The 17,322-nt window shown below is 56.4% G+C and overlaps 4 protein-coding genes across 4 annotated transcripts in view; 2 read left to right on the forward strand and 2 right to left on the reverse strand.

The window, feature by feature from the left end:
* The window catches only part of PTSG_01989 (ribosomal protein L32), a 1,924-nt gene extending 274 nt beyond the window's left edge, over positions 1-1,650 (reverse strand). Inside the window, exons 1-5 of the mRNA XM_004997919.1 lie at positions 1,601-1,650; positions 1,176-1,265; positions 852-950; positions 367-420; positions 1-11 (exon numbers count right to left, since the gene is read on the reverse strand). The exon at positions 1-11 is cut by the window's left edge and continues 274 nt beyond it. Of these exons, the coding sequence (XP_004997976.1) occupies positions 1-11; positions 367-420; positions 852-950; positions 1,176-1,265 (254 nt within the window). The 5' untranslated portion in view covers positions 1,601-1,650. The remainder of the gene's footprint in view (positions 12-366; positions 421-851; positions 951-1,175; positions 1,266-1,600) is intronic.
* Positions 1,651-2,276: 626 nt separating this feature from the next.
* PTSG_01990 (T-cell receptor beta chain ANA 11) lies at positions 2,277-3,479 on the reverse strand. The gene is made up of 2 exons (XM_004997920.1): positions 3,164-3,479; positions 2,277-2,784 (listed from the first exon to the last, which is right to left on the reverse strand). The coding sequence occupies exons 1-2, from the start codon at positions 3,222-3,224 to the stop codon at positions 2,333-2,335; spliced, it is 513 nt and encodes a 170-aa protein (XP_004997977.1). The 5' UTR covers positions 3,225-3,479; the 3' UTR covers positions 2,277-2,332.
* Positions 3,480-3,721: 242 nt separating this feature from the next.
* Positions 3,722-8,735, forward strand: PTSG_01991 (cell division cycle protein 48). The gene is made up of 9 exons (XM_004997921.1): positions 3,722-3,853; positions 4,104-4,175; positions 4,540-4,643; positions 4,970-5,156; positions 5,376-5,619; positions 5,799-6,170; positions 6,426-7,010; positions 7,254-8,175; positions 8,331-8,735. Exons 3-9 carry the CDS (start codon positions 4,639-4,641, stop codon positions 8,431-8,433), a joined length of 2,418 nt encoding a protein of 805 aa, XP_004997978.1. The 5' UTR covers positions 3,722-3,853; positions 4,104-4,175; positions 4,540-4,638; the 3' UTR covers positions 8,434-8,735.
* Positions 8,736-8,908: 173 nt separating this feature from the next.
* On the forward strand, positions 8,909-16,857 carry PTSG_01992 (TK/HMTK protein kinase). The gene is made up of 16 exons (XM_004997922.1): positions 8,909-8,968; positions 9,271-9,419; positions 9,646-9,729; positions 9,969-10,133; positions 10,354-10,943; positions 11,196-11,484; positions 11,767-11,937; positions 12,178-12,267; positions 12,574-12,621; positions 12,857-13,045; positions 13,250-13,510; positions 13,746-13,841; positions 14,201-14,421; positions 14,676-15,657; positions 15,953-16,238; positions 16,535-16,857. Exons 1-16 carry the CDS (start codon positions 8,947-8,949, stop codon positions 16,804-16,806), a joined length of 3,915 nt encoding a protein of 1,304 aa, XP_004997979.1. The 5' UTR covers positions 8,909-8,946; the 3' UTR covers positions 16,807-16,857.
* Positions 16,858-17,322: the final 465 nt, after the last annotated feature.

Genomic DNA, 17,322 nt, shown 5'->3' on the forward strand with positions numbered 1-17,322 from the left:
ACCTCAAGCTCCTGCAGAGCACACAACACGAGCAAGAACAAAGTCGTCAAGAAGGGATGCGAGGCGAATGGACAACAACGAAAAAATAATGCAAGGGAATACAAGGCAAGTTGATTGGTGCGTGAGTGTGTGTTGTGTCAGCGCACACAAAGAGCAGAGGCAGCCGATGGCAGCAGTGCGTACACAGGGAACCAACAAACGGCAAACAAGACCACCAACCAACGTGTCAAAAAGGACATAAGGCAACACCACCACAAGGACACATCCAATACAATAAACACAACACAACACAACGCTACTCTCGACCCCAACGAGCACACAACAACAACAACAACAACAGCAGCAGCAGCAGCAATGGCCACGCACCGAGACGTTGTGGACGAGGAACTTCTTGAAGCCATCGGGCATCATGTGACGGGTCTTGACAAAGACAAAGGGGAGGACGGGAAGGGAAGAACGGCAAGCAGCAGGTAAAGCGGAATCTTGTGAGCCACCAATGTGCGACAGAGTCAAACAAAGAGGGGAGGGCAGCAAACACAGCGCCCCCACTTGCCACCCATAACCACCTCATCCGGACAAGCAAAAGCAACGCAACAGGCACCCTCCTCGTCTTCTTCTCCCCTGCCATGTCATATCACCAAACCAAACCTAACCAAACCATATCCAACACTACCAACCGCACGCCCATCTGTCATCCGCAATGACCCACACATCCTCGCAACAAACATCCAACACCCCAACTCCGCCCGGGCTGTCCTTGTTCATCATGCCTCGCTTGTCCCAAAGCTTCGCCTCATTCATCCGCCGTCCAACTCGACCAGCAACACGCCTCTTGTATCACACGCGCATACCTTCTTGTTGCTGCCGAAGCCAATCTTGGCGTGCTTCTGCTGGCCCTTGAACCGCCGGCGGAAGCGGCCGTCAATACCGTGGGGCCTCCTCCAGCCTTGCTGCGCTCGCGAAGAACAGAAAAACAAGAGGGTAAGAGGGCAAGCGAAAGCACGATGCAATTGGAACCGAACATGCACATGAGCTGATGAGCTGCAGCATTGTGGTGGAGTGTATTCCTCAACAAACAGTCGTCGCCTAGCTCGTGCAGCGTGGTTGGAAGAAATCGTGCAGCGGCGACGAATCATCAACCACCTCACGCACACACACACACACACACGACAAACCTTGAGGCACTTGTAGCGGTCATAGTGCATGCGGTTGAAGCGCTTGGTGCGCTTCTTCACAATGTTGGGCTTGTTGATTGGCATCACCATCTTTTGTGTGTGCGTGTGTGTGTGTGTTTGGTGTGTGTTTGGTGTGTGTGCGAAGCGATTGATATGGTGGGAGGTGTATCAAGGTGTGAGGGGTGTCGCTGAGGCTGGCAATGACGACGATAATGACGACGATAATGATGGCGGTGGGTGTCGACAAGGAGGTACACACGAGCGCATGCATGGGCACGCCTCGTGCGTGGCTCTGGCATCACGTATGCACAATACACAGGCACACACGGGAAGGTGCGTGCATAGGCACACACGCACACGCACGCACACGCACACGACCCCAAGCAGCCGCACTCATGTCGCACTCATATCCGCAGCGTGCTCACCTTGGCGGTCTGCTTGTGTGTGGAAGGGAGAGGAGGCACAGGTGAAAAAGGCACACGGGGTGCTGGGGTTCCCGCGTGCGTGGGTTTCAGAGGCAAGTAATGGAAATTTTGGATTTGATGGATGCAGCCAAATACACATTTCCCTCCATTTCACGGGTGCGTTCTATTTCTTTGAAACTTTCAACAAATAGTCGTAGGGAGCGGGAGGACAAGAGAATGAGAGAGAGTGTGTGTGGTGAGAGAGAGAGAGAGAGAGAGAGTGTGTGTGTGTGTGTGTGTGTGTGTGTGTGTGTGAGTGAGTGAGTGAGTGTCGGGTGTGTGTGTGTGTGTGTGTGTCGGGTGTGTTGCAGGTTGCTTCCCACCACGAACAAATACACAAAGACAAGGTGGTGGGGTGGGCATTGACATCAATGATACGAGGAGAAAAGTAAAGCAGATCAGCAAGCAAGGCAAATGAAGAAGCAAAGCAGGAGGGCGGGAAGCAAGAAGGAAGGGGGATAACACAGCAAGAGCAAGAGCGAGAGCGAGAGCAAGAGCGAGAGCGAGAGCGAGAGCGACAGGGAAGCAACCTCTCCCCGTGCCACTATCAGTGAGGCATCATGTCGTGCCAGCGCCCAGCAAAAACAATCAAACAAAGAACAAGTGTTCCATTCCAGCTTCCACCACATCCGAGTGCGTCAATAGTGGTGTGTGCGTGTGAGCGAGTGTGGTTGGCTGACGCAACTATTGCCACTACTGTGCTGAAGAGGAGCAACCTTTGTCGCCGTCCTTATCTTGTGCTTCTGCTTCCTTCTTGTCATCGCCCGCGTCCTTCTTGTCATCGCCCGTGTCCTTCTTGTCATCGCTTGCTTTGTCCGTGCCGGCCTTGTCAGCCTGGTCTGCCTTGTCGACAGTGCCGCCGGGTTTGCTGCTGCTGCTGCTGCTGCTGCTGTCATTGTCGCTGTTGCCGCTGCCTGTTGCCTGCGCCTCCTTTGCTGCCGTCTTCTCTGTCGTTGATGCTGCGCCTTCTGGCTTGACAAACGGCTTGAAATCAGGCGTTGTTGGGCTGGTGCTGGCTGTGTCGGGGAGTTGGTGGCTGGTGTGACTTGCCTCCGTCAACGCAGCGTTGGCTTCCTCCTGCTCCTTGCACAACTCGGACACGCGCTGCTCCATCATCTGAAACTCCTCCTTCATTGTGTCCAGCTCTGTCAAGTGGATGCGAACGCGTGTGTGCGAGTGTAAGTGTGTTGCAGTGTACGAGTGTGTAAGTGTGTTGGAGTGTACGAGTGTGTAAGTGTGTTGGAGTGTGAAAGTGTGAAAGTGTGTTGGAGTGTACGAGTGTGTAAGTGTGTTGGAGTGTACGAGTGTGTAAGTGTGTTGGAGTGCGTTTGTCGACAGGCACCACACATAGTGTGGCCATGTACTGACAAAAAGATCCAGAGAAAGAAAGACAAAGCGAAATGCACGAGCACGCACACGCATGTACACACACATGTGCGCACGCACACACGCACACGTACAGACACACATAGCCGTCGACAAGACACACAGACAAGCATGCACACATGTCAACACAAAACGCACCCTTTCGCAGGAAGCTGTTTTCCTTCTCCAGCTTTTCGACTTGGGTTAGAAGCTCCTTCATCTTCGCATCGTTGCTTTGCTGTCGACAGGGCGTGTGATGAACAGTGAGCACAAGTGAACGAGGGAGCACAAGCGAACGAGGGAGCACAAGCGAACGACGGAGTTCAAGTGAACGACGGAGCACAAGTGAGCAAGTGTTCCAATGAGCAAGGATTTAGTACATCCAACACACACACACAAGTACACACACACACACACTCACAGAGTCACACACACACACACACACACACACCACACACACACACACACCACACACACCACACACACCACACACACACACATCCACGCACACAAAAGTACAAGCATCCAGCGCACCTCTGTCATCTTTGCCACCACGGTCCACGCGCGCGTGTCTTTCCCGACAGCAAATAATGCCTTTTGTTCCCCGCCGTTCGTCCCCAAAAATAAATGCACATGGTCGACACAGAAAATTGGCCGAGTCTTCCCAAGATTCCACGCGATCGAGACGGTTTCTTTTCCTTACTCTTGCGTTGCTTTTGCTTCTGCTGCTTCTTGCTGCTACGTGTCTGCTGTTGCTGTGTGTCGTCAGATTCTCACTTTTGCATGTCAGCGCCACGACCGCACAGCAAGATCACACACATCCATCACACACAAACAAACGAACGAAAGGTGCGTGTATGGTGTGCGTTGGTGCTCGCTTGACCGTCCTCCTCTTACATCCAGCCGCGCGTTCGTGCGGTCATGTGGGTGCGCACCACCACCAGCACCATGAGCGGCGGCGGCGTCGTCGTTGCCGTTTGCTCCTTGTTCACTTATGTGAACTCACTTCTGTTGTTCTGTGGCGCGTGCATGTATTGCATCCATTCGTTTGCGTTTGCGTTTGCGTTTGCGTGTGTGCGTTGCTTCGTCCATCCCACAGAGACGCCAACCTCTCCTTGTTGAAGCAAGGCCAAGCCAACGAAGACCAAATACAGCAGCCGTTGTCTGCCTGGTATGTCCTTCACCATTGCACACACAGAGAGAGAATACGAGAGGAAGAATGTACATGTCTCTGTGTGTATGCTTCTCTGTGCGCGCGTCTGTGCGTCACCCTGTGTGTATGTGGTGCCACGTCCTTAAAAGTGTGCTCCCGCCAATGGTGTGATGCGGTGTGACGTTGCTGTCGTGGACACACGTTGGATTTCACAGTCGCCTTTGCTTGCGCGCTCTGTGTGTGTGTGTGTGTGTGTGTGTGCGTGCGTTGCATTTTGTCGACGCAATGCCCTTCATTTGCTCGTTGGTGTGCGCACCAAGCTCACCACCACTGCCGTGCTTGGTCTTTTCCCCTTGCCACGCTCCATTTACTTCCTGTTCAGAAGAACCAACGCCAGCCCAACCGCATCCACAACAAGGCTTTCTGAACCGCTTGGACAACCGCCTTTTTTTCCCCTTGCAATTCACATCACCAGACAGTCATGAGGTGCGTTGAGTGTGCAAGTTGTGTTCCTCATACTCATTGTGTTGATCGTAGGGTTGCGTTGCCTTCCATGCATGCGCGCGCTTTGCTTGAAAAGTGCAAACTGACTCTTGTCGACGACGCATCTTGCCGGTGTCTCCACCCAACACACATGTGCACACGCATACACGTATACGCATTCGCGCGCGCTCTCTCTCTCTCTCTCGCACACAAGCAAACGCGCAAATACAAATGCACCCACACAAACTCACATTCACATCCCCCCACACAAACTCACATTCACATCCCCCCCCACACACACACACGCGCGCGCGCGCGTGCGCGTACAGTGACCAAGATCAACAGGCCCAGCAGCAACAGCAGCCGGAAGAGCGCCGGCGCCCACACCGCCTCATTGTTGAGGATGCCGTCAACGACGACGACTCTGTCGTGGCCCTGAACCAGGCACGCATGGACGAGCTCGGCCTCTTCCACGGCGACGTCACCCTCATCAAGGGCAAGCGCAAACAGGACACGGTGCGTTTCCACACAACTGGCTTGCGCCACGCTTGTGCTGACGAATGAGCTGCATCTTGCTCTTCGCCTTGTCATTTTCACACCAAAACGTCGTTGTTCTTTCGCGATGCAACATGCACGCTTGACTGCCCACACACACACATGCTTTACTCACTCGCACACACACACACACACACACATACACATATACACATTCACGCACGCGCAAACGTGTTGTAGGTGTGCATTGCGCTGCCGGACCCGAGCTGCCAGGAGGACCGCGTGCGCCTCACCCGCGTGGCCCGCAACAACCTCCGCGTGCGCATTGGCGACATTGTCAGCCTGCAGCCCTTCCCCGACATTCCATACGGCAAGCGCATTCAGGTGCTTCCCTTTGACGACTCTGTCGAGGGCCTCACAGGCAACCTCTTTGACGCCTACCTCCGCCCATACTTCCTCGAGGCATACCGCCCCGTCCGCAAGGGTGAGCTTTTGCTGCTGCTGCTGCTGCTGCTGCTGCTTGTTTGTTTGTTTGTTTGTTTGGTGTTGTGATGAATGGCCAGCATGCAAGCGTACATTGTGAGCACACGCATTCACTCACATACACTCACACACTCACTCACTCACTCACACACTCACTCACTCACAATTGCATCTTGTTAGGTGACACATTCCTTGTGCGCGGTGGCATGCGCGCCGTGGAGTTCAAGGTTGTTGAGACGGACCCTGAGCCGTACTGCGTTGTTGCGCCGGAGACAGTGATCCACTGCGAGGGCAACCCCATCAAGCGCGAGGACGAGGAGGCGCGCCTCGATGAGATTGGCTACGACGACATTGGCGGCTGCTCCAAGCAGCTGGCGCAGATCAAGGAGATGGTCGAGCTTCCGCTGCGCCACCCGCAGCTGTTCAAGTCCATTGGCGTGAAGCCCCCGCGCGGCATCCTCCTGTACGGCCCGCCAGGCACCGGCAAGACGCTGCTGGCCCGCGCCGTTGCAAACGAGACGGGCGCCTTCTTCTTCCTCATCAACGGCCCAGGTTCGGCTCGTGCTGCTGCTCTGAGGCATTTGTTCTTGCCGTGTTTTTTTTTTTTTGTGTTTTTTTTTATGTTGTTGTTGTTGTTGTTGTTTGTTTGTTTGTTTGTCTGTATGTTTGTATGCAGCCTCCCCCGACCATGTGATGTTGCTCTTTTCCACTCATCAATCCCCATTTCCCTGTGAAATCGACACACACACACACCACGCGCGCGCGCTAACTTTTGCCATCTTGTTTGTTGTCTGTGTCTGTTTGCAGAGATTATGAGCAAGATGGCTGGCGAGAGCGAGAGCAACCTGCGCAAGGCCTTTGAGGAGGCGGAGAAGAACGCCCCGGCCATCATCTTCATTGACGAGATTGACGCCATTGCGCCCAAGCGCGAGAAGACGCAGGGCGAGGTGGAGCGCCGCACCGTGTCGCAGCTGCTCACCCTCATGGACGGCCTCAAGCAGCGCGCGCATGTCGTGGTGATGGCCGCCACCAACCGGCCCAACAGCATCGACCCCGCGCTGCGCCGCTTTGGCCGCTTTGACCGCGAGGTGGACATTGGCATCCCAGACGCCACGGGGCGCCTGGAGATTCTGCGCATCCACACCAAGAACATGAAGCTCTCCGACGACGTGGACCTGGAGCAGGTGGCCAAGGAGACGCACGGGTACGTTGGCGCAGATCTTGCTGCGCTGTGCTCCGAGGCCGCCCTGCAGCAGATTCGCGAGCGCATCGACGTGATTGATCTGGAGGAGGACACCATTGACGCCGAGATTCTCAACAGCCTCGCCGTCTCCATGGACAACTTCCGCTTTGCCCTCGGCCAGTCCAACCCCTCCGCCCTCCGCGAAATGGGTGCGTGTCGTGTGCTTTTGCGTGTGGCTGTGTGATTGTGAGAGATTGTGTGTGTGTGTGTGTTTGCTTGTGTCTGTGCTTGTGTGATTGCGTGTTTGCGCGCGCGCGCGTGTGTGTTCATGTATGTCTGCGCGTCTCTGTGTGTTGTCTCCTCCTCCTTGCTGTCCCTAACAACAGTACTCCTTCCCTTCCCCCCCCCCCAAAAAAAATTTTTTGGTTGCTATCCTATCCCTTGAATTACAGTCGTTGAGGTGCCGAACGTGTCGTGGGACGACATTGGCGGCCTGGAGGCGGTCAAGCGCGAGCTGCAGGAGCTTGTGCAGTATCCCGTGGAGCACCCGGAGAAGTTCCTCAAGTTTGGCATGAACCCGTCCAAGGGCGTGCTCTTCTATGGCCCGCCCGGCTGCGGTAAGACGCTGCTGGCAAAGGCCATTGCCAACGAGTGCCAGGCCAACTTCATCAGCATCAAGGGCCCCGAGCTGCTCACCATGTGGTTTGGCGAGTCTGAGGCCAACGTGCGCGACGTCTTTGACAAGGCGCGCGCCGCTGCGCCGTGCGTGCTCTTCTTTGACGAGCTCGACTCGATTGCCAAGGCGCGCGGCGGCAGCCTCGGCGATGCCGGCGGCGCCTCGGACCGCGTCATCAACCAGGTCCTCACGGAGATGGACGGCATGAACCAGAAGAAGAACGTGTTCATCATTGGGGCGACCAACCGCCCGGACGTGATTGACCCCGCCGTGCTGCGGCCCGGCCGCCTGGACCAGCTCATCTACATCCCGCTGCCGGACGAGGCGTCGCGCCTGGGCATCCTCAAGGCCAACCTGCGCAAGTCGCCCATTGCGCCCGACGTGGACCTGTCGTTCCTCGCCTCCAAGACGCACGGCTTCTCTGGCGCTGACCTGACGGAGATTTGCCAGCGCGCGGCCAAGCTGGCCATCCGCGAGAGCATCATGCGCGAGGTGGAGATGGAGCGCGCCCGCGAGGAGAACCCGGACGCGTACATGGACACGGAGGAGGAGGAGGACCTGGTCCCCGCCATCACCCGCGGCCACTTTGAGGAGGCCATGCGTTTTGCCCGCCGCTCCGTCTCGGACAACGACATTCGCAAGTACGAGATGTTCGCCCAGACGCTCCACCAGTCCCGCGGCCTCGGCACCGACTTCAGGTGTGTGTGTGTGTTGTGTGTGTGTTGTGTGTGTGTGTGTTTGTCGTTTCGTGTGATGCGATTCTTTTTTATCTTCCTTGCTTGCTTACTTCCTTCCTTGTCTCGCTCAACTCACTCCAACCCCCTGACCCTTTCTTTCCTTGGATGGTGCTCAGGTTCCCCACCCAGTCTGGCACGCAGGTCGAGGGTGGTGAAGGCGAAGTTGGCCAGGCGCCCGCACAGGACACGGCCGAGGACGACGAGGACCTCTACTCTTGAGCAATACACCTCTCACCCACATACGCTCGCGCTCACGATCGCGCGCAAGCTTGCGTTGTTGGTCACGTCACCACTTGCCAATGACGCCTTGTCAGTCGTCAGCTTTGTTGTCACGTGATGTTGTCATTGTTGTTGTGGCTGTTCCATGTCATGTTGCTGTCATGCTCGTTGATGTCATTCTTGTTGTTCATGTCGGAGGTGAAACCCCTTGTGGTCTATCTGTGTCGTTTTGGAGGGCGTGAGGCGCTTGATGTGGTTCCTCTCGCACCCACAAAGCAATGAAACCAGCAACAAGCTACCAATGGAACATGCAAACAACCGTTGTTGTTGTTGTTGTTGTTGTGGCGGGGAACGCACTGGTCTCAAGGCGTGGTGGTTCACATGTGCTCACTCGTCTTGCTCGCTTGTCTTGCTCGCTCGCTTTTTGTGGAACAAGTTGGCGTGCCGAAAAATGGTGGAAGTCTTTCGTCAATTGCCACGAATGAAGAAGCTGAGCAGGAAGACACCAGCACCATGCGAACACATGAGATTCAAGGTGTGGATGGTTGTTGGGGGCGGGAGTAGTGTGTGTGTGTGTGTCTGTGTGTGTGTGTGTGTGTCTGTGTGTCTGTGTGTGTGTGTGTGTCTGTGTGTGTGTCTGTGTGTGTGTGTCTGTGTGTGTGTGTCTGTGTGTGTGTCTGTGTGTGTTTGTGCACTTGTGTACGCCCACGCATCCATTTACCCGCACATGCACCACCCCCAAACACACACACGCACACACACATATCACATATCCACGCTCACACGCTGACATGCGCACATGCTACAACAATCCCCTCGTGCAACGCACACGGGCAGAGGCGGAGGGCGACGTGGTGCTTGGTCTGTACAAGGCCGTGTACCTCGGCACAGTGCCCATGAACAAGCCTGCAGATGTGCCTGTGGACAACTTCACCGTCTCCTTGTGCTTTGATCAGTGCAAGACGCTCAACCAAATCCCACGCAAGGTGTATGCGTGCGTGCGTGCGTGCGTGCGTGCGTGCGTGCGTGTGTGTGTGTGTGTGTGTTTGCGTGTTTTGTGTGTGTGTGTGTGTGTGTGTGTTTGTGTGTTTTGTGTGTGTGTGTGTGTGTGTGTGACACAGAGTTCAGAGGCGGGCTTCATCTCTCTGGCGCAGCTCCGTGGATCTCTGCCGTTGGCACTCACACATGGTTTTGCTTGATGGGATGGTGTAGGTGTACGTCGGCGTGTCCAGCCGACAAGTCACCACCTGGGGCCGCAAAACACACAACAGGCTGCAGAGAACCCCGCTCGAGCACGTATGTGTGTGCATGCGCTTTCTTGTTTGCATATGCCTGTGCCTGTGCCAATGCTGTCTCCATGACGTGGCTGCGCCCACTGCACAACTCAAGCACGTTCGCCTTGTGTTGTTCCGCTGCACCCGCACTCACCACGGTCCCTCAACCACATCCCCTCTTGTGTGCTTGCTCCTCCACCATTGCGGTACCCAAACACACCTTCCCACACATGCACACACGCACACACATGATGGGTGCAGATTGTGTACTCTGGCCTGTTGCACAGCGACCACTCCATGTTTGCGTATGTGTCCGAGGATCCAGACATCCGCATCACGCTGTGCCACATGTTCACCATCAAGGAAAAGGCCCGCCTCCTTCCAGCAACCATCGCAAAGGCGTTTGAAGTGCTCAAGGAGCAAGCTGTAAGTGCGACTTGCAGGCGTTTGCATGCATGTGGCAATCTACAGTCCCAATCTGTTGTCTCTTTTGTACCGGTGACGCGATTTAACACGTCGGCCCAACACACACACACACGCACACACACACACACACACACACACACACACACACACACACACACACACACACACACACACACACACACACACACACACACACACACACACACACAAATGCGTACAGTCCCTCGGCGAGGATGCAGCTCACGAGCGCGTGGAGGAAATCAAGGTGAAGCCGCTGACAACCCGCACAGCCCGCCGGGCCGCCACCACCTCTGCATCCCACGCTACCGCTACCGCCACCGCCAGCAGCAGCAGCAGCAGCAGGAGTGCCCGTGGCGACAGCTCTGAGAAGAAAGGGGCGTTCCAGCGCCTGAAGCGCCGGTCGCTCAACTTGCTGACGCGGCAGAAGGGCGAAGCGGACATTGAGCCGACCTCATCGTCCATGCCAGGATCATCAACAGCGCTCACGGGCAGCGATGCACCCGATGCCACGCAGCAGCAGCAGCCATCGCCGTCCTCGTCATCAGGGCCAGCAGAGGAGACAAAGACGCGCGCAGCAACAACAAGCGCCGGTAGCAAGAAGGCGCACGGCGACGGCAGCGCTGGTGATGATGACACCGCTGCTAACAAGGAAGCGGCGAAGAAAGATGAGAGTGCCAGCGCGGCCGCCAGCAATGTTCGGTCCATGGGCACGTTTGTTGCCAAGCTGCTCGGGTCCACCAACGTCAAGGCCATGAAGGGCCCAGACGCCATTGACGAGGCCCTCACAGAGTACGCTCATCGTTGTTTGCGCGCGCGTGTGTGTGTGTGTGGTGTTTGAGTGGGCAGGTGGGTTCTGGGTGCCAATTGTGAAGCGTTGTGCTGAACTGTGGATGTGCGTGCGTTCATGCGCCATCAGATGTGGTGTTATGCGCGACCTAACACGCCATTATATTCCACCCACAACTCTTCCTCCCTTCCATCACACACGCACACACACACCATCACACACACCATCACACACACATGCCACGCCTTCTCCAGCCTCGGCATCATTGGCAAGAAAACGGACAAGAAGAAGCGGCGATCATCGCGTCGCCTTGCCGGCGATGGGGTCCTGCTTGCCGTCACCAACGAGGCCATTCGCATTGTGGACCGCCTGTCCTCCCGCGTCATGGACAACTGCTTTATTCGCAGCGTCACGTACACCACCGCAGGCATTCTGGACAAGCGCCGGGACTTTTTCGCGTTTATTCAGCGCGACGCCCGCACGGACTCAAACAAGTGCTTTGTCTTTGAGGTGCAGAACGGCATGGGCGAGAACATCTGCAAGGTGCGCACGAAGAGGGGTGGGGAGTGGTGGTTGGCGGTGGTGTTGAGCATGTGTGTGTGTGTGTGTGTGTGTGTGTGTGTGTGTGTGTGTGTGTGTGTGTGTGTGTGTGTGTTCAGGGCGTTGTGATGCTGCCCAGCGTGTGCGGTTATGGAATATTGTGTTCCGTGTTGTGGAAGAATTTGCTGCACACATCGCCAGTGGTTCCACAACCCTTCCCCGCATCACCCTCTGCCTCCTTTTCGTCCTTACCGACTGTCCTCCTCGCCATGTACACCTGTGCAGATTGTGTCCAAGGCGTTCCAGGCGTTTTCGCAGGAGGTGGAGACGGCGAAACCGTTTGTGAGCGACAGCGCCAACGAGGAGGAAGAGCTGCCGGCGGCGCTGCGAGAACTCCAGATCAACAGAGAACAAATCATCGCCCTCAAGGTCCTCGGCTCCGGCGTCTACGGAAAGGTGTGTACTGTGTACGTGTGTGTGTATTGTGTGTGTGTGTGTGTGCGTGCATGTGTTTGCGTGTGTGCGCTCCTGCGTATGTGTGTGGGTGTGTTCCCCTGTTTTTAATCCGGCAAGTGACGGTTTTTTCACCACGCAGCCATTGCGTTGAGTCTCTGCAATACATCCACCACCACAACTCACACTGTGATGGCCGTCAACCTTCCACCGCTTGCCTCGCCTTTCCCCCATCACCCCCAGGTCTACCTTGCCGACCAGAAGATGGAGGACGGAGAGAAGGTCCAGCGAGCAGTGAAACTCCTGCGCGGAAAGTCGACTGCACGCGAACAGGTGCCGCATCTCATGCACCTGTGATTTGCTTATCTCCTCGCTTGCAGGCCTGTCTATCTGTCTGTCTGCTTGCTTGTCGTTGCTGTCACTGCTTCCCGCGAGTCGGCGGGGCTATTTAGGCTGCACTCTGCAGTTTGGAGTGTATCTTCTCATACAGTTTGTCATGTTGCCATCCTTACCCCCTTGTGTCCTCCGTGTTGCACTCACTCACACACGCACGCACGCACGCACACACACACACACACACACACACCCACACGCGCACGCACGCTCTCTCTCTCTCTCTCTCTCCCGCTGCGTGTTCAGAAAATGTTCTTGCGCGAAGTGCAAACCATGAGCGAATTGAGGAACGAGGTGAGCAGTGTGCCGTTGTCACCGGCAGCCACGTGTCTCCTCTTGTGTGCAGATGTGTGCGCGAGCGTGGGTTTGTGTGTGTGAGAATGTGTGTGTATTGGAAGTTGCGCACGTGTGCTTGGGAGTATGTTTACGTGTGTGTGTATGTTTCCTTCATAAGTTGACATGGCTTCGATTTGAACCCCCCCCCCCATTCTCATACGCACGTCACGTCCCCTCTGTTGATTGCGTGCAGCATCTCGTGTCTGTCGTCGGTCTGAACGTGACGCAGAAGCCGTGGCTGTGCGTGCTTGAGTTTATGCAATACGGCGATCTCTCGGGCGTGCTTGATGCAATCCAGGCCAAAAACATTGCCCTCTTCGACACAGAGAAGCTCCACTTTGCCCTGCAGATTGCACGCGGCATGAAGTTTGTGGCCGAGAAGGTGAGCTGTTGGTGCTGCAACCATCATGTGCCAACAGCACCTGCCCTGCACCTTGGCGGCCACTCTCCGTTTTGCATCACACACGCCCACATACACGTGTTGGCATATACGTGCGCTCATACACCTTCCTCACACACACACACACACACACACACACACACACACACACACACACACACACACACACACACACACACACACCAGCGGTATGTGCACATGGATCTGGCTGCACGCAACTGCCTGCTGCACACGGGGAACACGGTGAAGATTGGCGACTTTGGCCTCACGCGCCCGTTTGACGAAGGCAAAGACTACTGGCTCATGCGGGAGACACTGAAGCTGGCGGTGAAGTGGATCCCGCCCGATGCCCTCAAGTCGAAGCGCTTTGGCGAACCAACAGACGTGTGGGCCTTTGGTGTCTGTGCATGGGAGATCTTTTCCATGGGCGCCACGCCGTTCAAGGAGGTGGGGTGGTTGTGTGTGCTTATGTGTGTGTGCGTGCGTGTGTGCGTGTGCTTATGTGTGTGTCTTGGTTTCGCCCAGAAGCTTAGTCATGCACGATTCATCATGATGCCCTGTTTGCTGCATTCCGCCCCCCCCCCTTCTACTGCTTCTCCGCCCCACTTACCAACAAACCCCCTTCCTCTCCAAACAACAACCCTGCTCTCCCCTTGCCGTCTTCCAATGCGACTGCGCCAAGATCCCCGTGCCGGAGGTGCCTGCGCGTGTGCGCAAAGGCCTCCGCCTTCCGCAGCCAGTGGGCTGCCCCGACGCCGTGTACGCCACACTCAACAAGGTGCGCTGCCGGCAACTGGTAACTGCTGCTGTTGCTGCTGTTGTTCGGTTCTGTTAGGGAACGCCGGTGGTGTCGTTTGTGTCCTTTGTGCTTCGTCTTGCCCTGCCGCACAACGTAATGCCGTATACCCATGCTCACACAAACACACAATCACACACGCGCTTGCCCTCGCACGTACACACACACACACACACACACACACACACACACACACACACACACACACATACACACACACACACACACACTTGCACTCCCATGTTCACCCCCACCCCCCCACACACACACACACACACACACGCACGCACTCCATGTTCACACCCATACACACACACGCATCGTGCGTGATTGTTGCTCAGTGCTGGGCGATTGACCCGGGCAATCGGCCGACCTTTGCCGAGCTTGAGGCCGAGCTGAGCGAACACATGTCGACGGCGGCGCAGACCTTCCCACCTGCGCGCGATGTTGGAGAGCTCGTCAACCAGAAGCTGACAGATGACGTGCGTCGCCTCTCCGTCTCTGTCGCCGTCCGCTCGTCAAAGTCGCACGCGTCCTCCACCGCATCCGCTGCAGCAGCAAGGTCTGGCATGCTGGGCTTTTCTTTGCTTTGCTTTCGGTTCGTGTTTGCTGTGCTTGCTTGCCTGGTTTATGTGCACGACGTCACACACACGCGCACACACGCACACACACACACACTCTCTCTGTATCTCTCTGTATCTCTCTCCCGCGCTCTCTCTCTTTCTCACTGACACCGTCTCATGCTCACTCATATTCTGTCGCACACTCCAAACCTCTCCCGTCCCCTCAACCGCCCTCGCACGATGACCCTGCCAGGGTGCGAGCGCTGTCGGCGATCAAGGACAAGCAAGCATCAACAGCGGCCGCTACGGAGACGAGCGAGGCCGCACGCGCGGCTGCAGAGCAACAGCAGGCAGCCGGTGCAGAGACGACGCAAGACGCAGAGAAGGAAGGCGGAGTGGATGCCGAGGGCAAAAGCGGCGATGGCCGCACGTTCTCTGGGGCATCGCGGTCTCGCATGCGACTTCGAAGCGTTTCGCGCGCAGCGATGAAGAAGAGCGCACAGGCAGCAAAGGCGACGCCGGGCGACGACAGCGCCAGCACGAAAGCAGAAGCGGTGCAGGCGGATGAGAAGGAGAAACAGGGAGAGGAGGAGGAAGAAGATGCAGCGAAGAAACCGGTGGAAGCAGACGAAGAAGGCGAGGAGGAGCCTGTTGTGACGATGGCGGGGGAGCTTGTTCCAGAGGACACACCCGTCGACGAAGACGAAGTGACAGTTGACGAGGAGCAGGCGGACACGCTGCCCACGGTGGCAGCAGCGACGACTGCAGTTGGAACAGGCCTGAAGGCCGTGGCTGAAGAAGAGGAAGAGGAGGAGGAAGAAGAAGAAGAAAGGGAAGGTGAGCAGGGTGGAGAGAAGCCGGCCGCTGAAGGAGAGAAGAGCGTCACCGAAGCTGCCGCTGCGGAAACAGCAACAGCGGCACAAGGGAAATCCGAGAACGAAGGGGGCGCGGCCGACGAGGAAGAGAAGAGGCCGGGGCACGCGAAGCAGGAACAGCAACAGGAGCAGCAACAGCCAGAGAAGGACCAGGTGTCAGAGAAAGAAGGACAAGACAAACCAGCCGAAAGGCAGGAGGAGGAGGAAGTTGGGAGCGATGGGCTGACAGCGAAGCAGCGGGAGCGGTATCGGCGCCTGGGGCTGCTGCCCTCCCAACAGGAGGCCGACACGCAGCAGGAGCACAGTCGCATCTACCAAGCCCTCAACCCACAGCGCCTCTTCAAGGAGCAAACTGACCAGGTGTGCGTGCGTGTGTGTGTGTGTGTGTGTGTGTGTGTGTGTGTGTGTGTGTGTGTGTGTGTGTGTGTGCGTGTGTGTGTGTGTGTGTGTGTGCGTGTGTGTGTGTGTGTGTGTGTGTGTGTGTGTGTGTGTGGAACGTTGAGTTGGTCGACCCCTTCAACTGTCCTGCAACCGTTTCACTTCCCTCTCCCCCCCCCCCACACACACACATACACACACAACGCTCACACGACACACACGACACACAACGCTCACACGACACACACTCCTTCTCACTTCTCCTTTCCACGTGCAGACGCGAGAAGTGCGTGTGCGGGATCGGTATCTGGAGCGAGAGCAGGCTGTTGGCGACGGCCCTGCCGATGATGCCGATGATGATGGCGAGGGTGATGACACGTTTGATGCTGACGGCATGAGCGGTATCAGGCTGAGCCGTGGTGATCGCGGCCTGTCCCGCTACACGTCATTCATGAATGCGTACAATGATGCTGTCATGGACGGTGACGATGATGATGACGACGATGATGAAGACGAAGACGACGACGACGATGACTTTGAGGGCGATGCCTCTGCGCTTCCAGGTCACATTACACGTGCTGTGCTGATTGGGGAAGCGGGGGGGAGGACGGTTCGTGGTTGAAAGTTGCTTGAGGGTGTCTTGGTTTGTTGCTGTGCAAGGGAACCCCCACCATGCTCACAGTTTGTACGCACGCTCAGCCTCAAACCTACACATATCCACTCACACACACACACATACACACACACACACTCTCTCTCTCTCTCATACACACTCCCACAACTCAACTCACACTCTCACACACTCTCATACACACTGAAACGCCTCTACCGAAAAACACGTACACGCACGCGTGCGCAGACTTTGGCGGGGAGCTTGAAGAGTACTTCCAAGCGCAGCGGACGCAGCGGGCAAAAGAGCAAGAGGAGCGGCGACGACAGATGCAGGAGCAGTTCTCGCGGCAGCAGCAGGAGGAACAGGCTGCTCGCGAGTACGTGCTGATGAAGATTGACAAGGCAAAGGCCGCGGAGGACCAGAAGCGGCAGGCGACACTGCAGGAGACGATGGAGGAGTCAATGGAGCGTCTCAAGGACTTGGAGTTCAGCTTCACCTTTGCAGACTCAAGCGCGTGAACCCATCCACCTTTCTCCTTTTGTTGCTTGTTGCTTGTTGCTTGTTGCTTGTTGTTTGCTGCCTATGGTTTGTGTTGATTGGAGCCATGCGCGGCGGTGGCGATGGTTTTGAGTCGCACACTGTTATCGGACCCCTTTCGTTGCTCCCCCCCCCTTGCCCCCGAATACACCTGCTCTTGTGTTGTGTGTGTGTGTGTGTGTGTGTGTGTGTGTGTGTGTGTGTGTGTGTGTGTGTGTGTGTGTGTGTGTGTGTGTGTGTGTGTGTGTGTGTGCGTGTGTGTGTGTGTGTGTGTGTGTGTGCTGCTGCTGCTGCTGCTGCTCTGCCTGTGTGCGTGTTTGGTTCTGTGCCTGTGTGTTTGCTTCTCTGTGTTTGTTGTGCCTCCATAGACATTCCCCGCGGCTGGTGCCCTTTGTGAGTTATCCAGGAGCACCCCTGTCCCCTTCTCACTTGTTTCTCCGTGTGGGTTCCTTCCTTGGTGTCGTAGTTCCTCCCCCTTTTAATGACTGACTGACCCA

The sequence above is a fragment of the Salpingoeca rosetta genome (genome assembly GCF_000188695.1).
Source record: "Salpingoeca rosetta unplaced genomic scaffold supercont1.3, whole genome shotgun sequence".
Taxonomy (NCBI): Eukaryota; class Choanoflagellata; order Craspedida; family Salpingoecidae; genus Salpingoeca; species Salpingoeca rosetta.

Excerpts from the sequence above, each read along its gene's own strand:
- PTSG_01990 (XM_004997920.1), bottom strand. The coding sequence starts at position 3,224 with ATGAAGGAGCTTCTAACCCAAGTCGAAAAGCTGGAGAAGGAAAACAGC. Across the intron at positions 2,785-3,163 it reads AAACAGCTTCCTGCGAAAGG|AGCTGGACACAATGAAGGAG; the intron begins GTGCGTTTTGTG and ends TCCACTTGACAG.
- PTSG_01991 (XM_004997921.1), top strand. Across the intron at positions 5,157-5,375 it reads GCAAGCGCAAACAGGACACG|GTGTGCATTGCGCTGCCGGA; the intron begins GTGCGTTTCCAC and ends AACGTGTTGTAG. Across the intron at positions 7,011-7,253 it reads CTCCGCCCTCCGCGAAATGG|TCGTTGAGGTGCCGAACGTG; the intron begins GTGCGTGTCGTG and ends CTTGAATTACAG.
- PTSG_01992 (XM_004997922.1), top strand. The coding sequence starts at position 8,947 with ATGCGAACACATGAGATTCAAG. Across the intron at positions 8,969-9,270 it reads GCGAACACATGAGATTCAAG|AGGCGGAGGGCGACGTGGTG; the intron begins GTGTGGATGGTT and ends GCACACGGGCAG. Across the intron at positions 13,842-14,200 it reads TGTACGCCACACTCAACAAG|TGCTGGGCGATTGACCCGGG; the intron begins GTGCGCTGCCGG and ends ATTGTTGCTCAG.